The sequence below is a fragment of the Aulonocara stuartgranti genome (genome assembly GCF_965226115.1).
Source record: "Aulonocara stuartgranti genome assembly, chromosome: 1".
Classification (NCBI taxonomy): Eukaryota; Metazoa; Chordata; class Actinopteri; order Cichliformes; family Cichlidae; genus Aulonocara; species Aulonocara stuartgranti.
The window spans coordinates 40,087,590-40,094,016 of NC_138939.1; the positions used below are offsets into that span (position 1 = coordinate 40,087,590).

The 6,427-nt window shown below is 42.4% G+C and overlaps 1 protein-coding gene across 5 annotated transcripts in view; it reads left to right on the forward strand.

The window, feature by feature from the left end:
- dapk2a (death-associated protein kinase 2a) overlaps nucleotides 1-5,333 on the forward strand; it is a 16,408-nt gene extending 11,075 nt beyond the window's left edge. For 4 of the 5 annotated variants that reach the window (XM_082538650.1, XM_082538649.1, XM_082538651.1 and 1 more), the window contains one exon: nucleotides 1,342-5,333. In XM_082538650.1, the coding sequence (XP_082394776.1) occupies nucleotides 1,342-1,992 (651 nt within the window). In that variant the 3' untranslated portion in view covers nucleotides 1,993-5,333. The remainder of the gene's footprint in view (nucleotides 1-1,341) is intronic. The other variant, XR_014277606.1, reaches the window with a different exon arrangement.
- Nucleotides 5,334-6,427: the final 1,094 nt, after the last annotated feature.

Consider the following 6,427-nt stretch of genomic DNA (forward strand, 5'->3'; position numbering starts at 1 on the left):
AGACTCGAGCATGAAAAACTGAAATCTCTCATTTAGGAAAATATTCAGACTTAACGTAGAGTTGCTCTGAAATGACCTGATCAAGGAGACTTTACGCAATTCACACTGCACATCAGGACAAAAACTGAATCGTGAAGTCCAAGAGCTCTTTGTAGATAAAACAAAACATTGTGACTACGTCCACACCAGCCCGGATAAATTTGAAAACTGCGTTTTCTTCTGAAAACTATCCACACTAGCGTTTTCAGTTGTTTTCACAGAGTTGTGCATCCACTAGTGATGTGTCAGTCACGAACAAAATGGCTCTTAGAGCCGGATCTTTGACGTGAACGACGCTTTGCGCTGAGCAGAGGGGGGAGGGGCGGTAGTTACACTGGCAGTAGCACAGGAACAGAGCGAATCAACCACGAATGTGGTTGTTGATCAATGGTCATGAGAATTTGCATAATTAAGATTAAGGAACTGACCTCCCAGCCCATTGTTCCCTCACTGGGCTGGTTTCAGTCATTGTGCAAATGTCCTGTTTATAAGATTGAAACCTGCAGTCAGCTGAGACTGAAGACGTCACCTGGATGAGTGACGAAACGTTTCTCCCACAAAACGCTGCGTCCAGATGAACAGGATCAACTTTTGGAGATAAGAGATTCTCAGAAACTAAAGAAATCATAAAACCCAAAATCAACAACAAAATTCCTTCCCCAAAACGCCGGGTCCAAACCCCAGGGATCCTAACAAGGATTCACAAGCAGCCACGGAAATCCTGAACAGGGACGAGGAAAACCAAGTCACTGTCCAACAGGAACGGTTATTGAAAGTTTCCATGAAAAGCTATTAATTTTTGTTTTATCTACTTAGTGTCCTCTCTCTGGGAATAATTAGGTAACAGGATTCATCCGTCCACGAAACTGTCAGTTCTCCAGTTATTTTTAAGCCTCTGAAATTTTTAAAGAAATATTTTTATTGTAAAGAATCAAAATTACCCCCCCCCCCCAAAAAAAAAACCAAAAAAAACAAACTAATTGTCCCACATTTGCAGACCTAATTGTTTGTTCCCAGTCCTTTCAGCGCCTGCTGCAGTTATCTCCTGCAGTTTTCTTAAAAACCTGAGCATGCTATCCTTTCTTTTCACATTTTTATTATGCTATCTCTCAAACTTTTGATGTTGACTTAATGTTATTCTTTGAATAAAAAAACATGTTGACAGTGTTTTTGAAAGGTTCTTTATAAATAAAGTCACTACTATTTATAATAATAATAACTTGGATTTGTAGAGCACCTTTCAAGAATCCCAAGATTCTTCTTTAAAACAGTTAATCTCTCTCTGTGTTTGAAATTGTTTAGTCCAATGAGAACAAGGAAGAGAATAAAGCCAGGGGGCCAAAGAAAAGTGAGCGGCGCCAGTTGAAGACCAAGCGCCTGAGGGAGTACACTATCAAGTCCCACTCAAGCATGCCACCCAACAACACCTACGTGAACTTTGAGCGCTTTGCCCAGGTTGTGGAGGACATTGACCAGATGGAGAGCTCGTTCATTAGCCTGGCCGCAGCCCACGACTCTCTGCAGGAAAATATAGACGCCATGGTCTCTATTTATAATGAAAAGGAAGCCTGCTACAAGGAGGAGAATGAAGCCATGCGTCACGAGCTCTCGCAAATCCGCTACGAGTTCCGTAAGGTGGAGGCCTTGAAGAGGAGCCTGCAGGATGACATCCAAGCCTTCAGCTGCAGCCTCGGTGCCATCAGCAACCGCTTCCAGGAGAGACAGAGCCGGTTTGATGCCCTGGCCCTGGAACTAAGCAACGAGGTGAAGTGGGTGCAGGATGTCATGGGGTCATTTCATACAGATGAAGGTAGAAGATACCCCAACTGCAGCTTCTCCTCAGCTTTCAACAACGTGAATGAAACTCTGAAAGAGCTTTTAAACCGTTCCTGTGAAGGAGAACTGCTCTCTGGGATCAACTTGGACTTTAGTGAAACTGGACAACAAAAATGATTTAAAATACTAAATCACATAGAAAACATTTAAAAGCAGCTAGCAGGAGTGTGCTGCAGCATGCCCAAATATTTGTTACACAAAGCTATACACTGTTTGTTTTATACGTAAATAACAGATTGCATACTTCCATACTGAAACTTTTTTTCATATGAACAAAATCTTCTGTTCTAAAATACTATTAAATGTTAAGCAAAGACTTCGCTGTAACAATCAACATTCATTTATTGTGTTCTATGTTGGAGAGATTTTTAAAAAAAAAGCCTTTTCTACTTATTTCTCATTAAGTCTAAAAGAAAGATTTACTAATTTGCTATTCTGCATTAATACACTGCCTGGCCAAAAAAAGTCACCACCAAATTAAAAGGTCACACACTCTAATATTTTGTTGGTCGCCCTTCAGCTTTGGCGCATTCACTGTGGCATTGTTTAGTAAGCTTCTGCAATGTCAGAGGATTTATTTCCATCCAGTGTTGCATTCATTCACCAAGATCTTGAATTGATGATGGTGGAGTCTGACCACTGTGCAAAGTGTCTGTGAAGGTTCTCAGTCATCCAGGTCATCGTAGTCAAAGGAGCTTGCAAAGAAAAGCGTCTGGACTTCTTTAAGTTGCTTGAAGACGTTTCACCTCTCATCCGAGAAGCTTCTTCAGTTCTAAGGTCAAATGGTGGAGAGTCCCAGATATAAACCTGGTGGGAGTTTCCCCCCACAGAGGGACAAAAGGACCCCCTGATGATCCTCTAATCGCCTGAGCCAAGGTGGGAAACTGGGTGTGGGTCCCAATCAGCCAGAGTTTCGGGTGTGTTCATTGTGAAACCTGGCCCCACCTTATCATGTGAATTCCTGAGGTCAGATGGCCCAGGATGTGAGTGGGCGTTAAGGCGTCTGGGAAGGATCTCAAAACTGGATTATAGATGGCAGAGAGTTGGTGTCGTAAGCCCCGCCTCTGTTCAAAGATGGTCGCTCACAGTGGACATAGATGCTTCTTTCACTCCTCTTTCAAACCATCTGTCCTCTCTGTCCAAAATGTGAACATTGGCATCCTCGAAAGAGTGACCTTTGACCTTTAGATGCAGATGGACTGCTGAGTCTTGTCCTGTGGAGGTGGCTCTTCTGTGTTGTGCCATGCGCTTGTGAAGTGGCTGTTTGGTCTCTCCAATGTAGAGGTCTGGGACTGGGACTCTCTGGGACTATCTGGGACTCTCCACCATTTGACCTTAGAACTGAAGAAGCTTCTCGGATGAGAGATGAAACGTCTTCAAGTAACTTAAAGAAGTCCAGACGCTTTTCTTTGCAAGCTCCTTTGACCACTGTGCAAAGCCTTCTCCAGCACACCCCAAAGATCCTCAATGGGGTTAAAGTCTGGACTCTGTGGTGGCCAGTCCATGTGTGAAAATGATGTCTCATGCTCCCAGAACCACTAATTCATCATTTAAGCCCGATGAATCCTGGCACTGTCATCTTGGAATAGGCCCATGCATCAGGGGAGAAAAAACCCATTCATGGAATAACCTGGTCATTCAGTATAGTCGGGTAGATTCAAAGATTCAAAGGCGTTTCTCTGTGCAATGAAATCCTTTCTTTGCTGTCCACCCACAGATGCCGATTAATATATACAATAGAAACAGAACGTATAAAATACAAATAGTACAAATAAATAAATGAAGACAGGAAAGGAGACAAAATATGGAGGTGTGAAACAGATGTGTGCAAAGAGCTATAGCTTAATATGCAGGATGACCTGATGTGCACACTTCTGAAGTGTGCACAGTCCGTGTTGGGGGTGTGTGGGGTCTTTGAGGATGGAGGCAGCTCTCCTCTGGACTCTGTGATGGTAGCTGCTCTGCAGAGAGGGCAGCGGAGTCCTGATGATCTTCTCCGCAGTTGTTATCACTCTCTGCAGGCGTTTGCGGTCCATAGCAGCTGGTCAGCTGACCTCATTCTTGGAGCACATGCTGTTGCTGAACCTAGACCTGACCAACTGCAGCAACCCCAGATCATAGCACTGCCCCCACAGGCTTGTACAGTAGGCACTAGGCATGATGGGTGCATCACCTCATCTGCCTCTCTTCCTACCCTGATGCACCCATCACTCTGGAACAGGGTAAATCTGGACTCATCAGACCACATGACCTTCTTCCAGTGCTCCAGAGTCCAATCTTTATGCTCCCTAGTAAACTGAAGCCTTTCCCCCCGGTTTGCTTCACTGATTAGTGGTTTTCTTACGGCTAAACAGCTGTTCAGTCCCACTCCTTCATATTGTGTGTGTGGAAATGCTCTTACTTTCACTATTAAACATAGCCCTGAGTCCTACTGTTGTTTTTCTTCAATTTGATTTCACCAAACATTTAAGTGATTGCCGATCATGATCATTCAGGATTTTGTTCTGGCCACATTTCTTCCTCCAAGACGATGAGTCCCCACTATCCTTCCACTTTTTAATAATGCATTGGACAGTTCTTAACCTTAGACGTTTTCTCTGCTTGATGGATCCCAATGATTTGACCCTTCTCAAACACACTAACATCTTTTCCAGGACCACGTGATGTGTCTCGCGACATGGTTGTTTATGAAATGAGAAGCAACTCATTTCACCAGCTGGGGTTAAATAACTTGTTGCCAGCTGAAAGGTAATTGCCAATGCAGTAATTGACCAACAGGTGGCGACTTTTATTTGGCCAGGCAGTGTATAATGTTCAGGGTCATTTTTAAACGCATCGGGTCCCTCGAAATGCTCTTTGTTTCCATAAAGGTCCCAAAGAGATCTGTTCCCAAATTAGTACAGAATGTCAGTACTTGATCTGTCTTAAAATGTGATGTGATGTCTGAGAGCAGCTCTCTGTGCAGTCTGATCTCTCTCCATGCTGACCAACACTACGTGGTCGGATCAAAAGCAGCATGTATTCCTATATTCTGACAGTAATCATCTGCAGTGAGAAGCACACATATTAGCAGTGTGCTAATAAAATAAAAAATGAAAAGTTATAATAGCTCATTTTTCCAAAGTTACTTTGAATTTACTCATTTTGTGAGACAAAATTTATATTTCTCTTTCATTCAGCTTGCAGCTTTTATTCCACGCACAGTCCACATTATGATTTGAAAGCTTTTTTACCATCCTTTAACTCTGGTATCACTTTTAGAAGAGATTTTGTTGTTAATTATGTTGTTTTACAGAGAAACACGAATGTAATGCAACGAGTATACTCAACACATTACTTTTTTTTAATCCTATAGGATAAGGAAATTCTCCTGGGAGTGATTAACCCTTGTATGGTGTTCGGGTCTGTGAGACCCGTGTTCAGTTTTTTTCAAAAGAAAAATTAAACAATTAATTATTTTTTCACGTGTAAATGTGTTGTGTCTTTCCACTCACTCCACTTGATTATAACTGATTTATTTATAACATTTTATATAAAAGAAAAACGAGAAGCACATTAATTCATAAATGTGATCTAACAAAGGTAAAGGGAAAAAATTAACCATGTTTGCTGTTCATATGTCTTGTAATTGGGATGAAGTAAACATCTGTTGAGTAATTTAACATAAAATTGTTTGATAGTGTTAATTTGGAAAGCCAAAACTCTAGCGGGTCCACCAGACCCATGAACACTGGCTGAGTAACAAAAATACGAACACCACACAAGGGTTAAGTAACACACTCCAAATACTCCAGACTGAAAAAGTCATTTGGATGAGTCACATCTTCTATGACAGATGTGTGAAAAGCAGAAAGCAACAGAGACTAAACTGACAAATCCAAAACTGGGAAGAAACTAGAAACATGAGATGTGGTAAAGGCAATACATCAGAGATGGGCAACTCGAGGCCTCAAGGGCCGGTGTCCTGCGGGCTTTAGATCTCACCCTGGGTCAACACACCTGAATCAAATGATTAGTTCATTACCAGGCCTCTGGAGAACTTCAACACATGTTGAGGAGGTAATTTAGCCATTTGAATCAGCTGTGTTAGATCAAGGACACATCTAAAACCTGCTGGACGCTGGCCCTTGCGGCCTGGAGTTGCCCACACCTGCAGTAGATGATACGCAGACAATCAGGCAGCAAACAGAGGAAGACAAAGGGCTTAAATACACAGAGGGATAATGAGGGAATGAGACACAGGACGAGAGGAAACAGGCAGAGAGACATGGACTGACACTGGAACAATGAGAAGCACAGATATGAACACATAACTAGATCAGATGTGACACAAGGAACACAGAGGAAGCACAGTGACGGAAACCAAGAGACCAAATACTATAAATATCAATGAAATCAAAGACTACTAACTCAAAATCCCAAAACGTTGGGTCAAAGACCCAGGACCGTGACAGGCGAAACGCTCCTGCCACTGAAAACGCTACGTCCAGATGAGCAGAATCACCTTTTTGGATTTCCTCACCTGGATCGTTGAGTTTTTGACTTTTAAGAA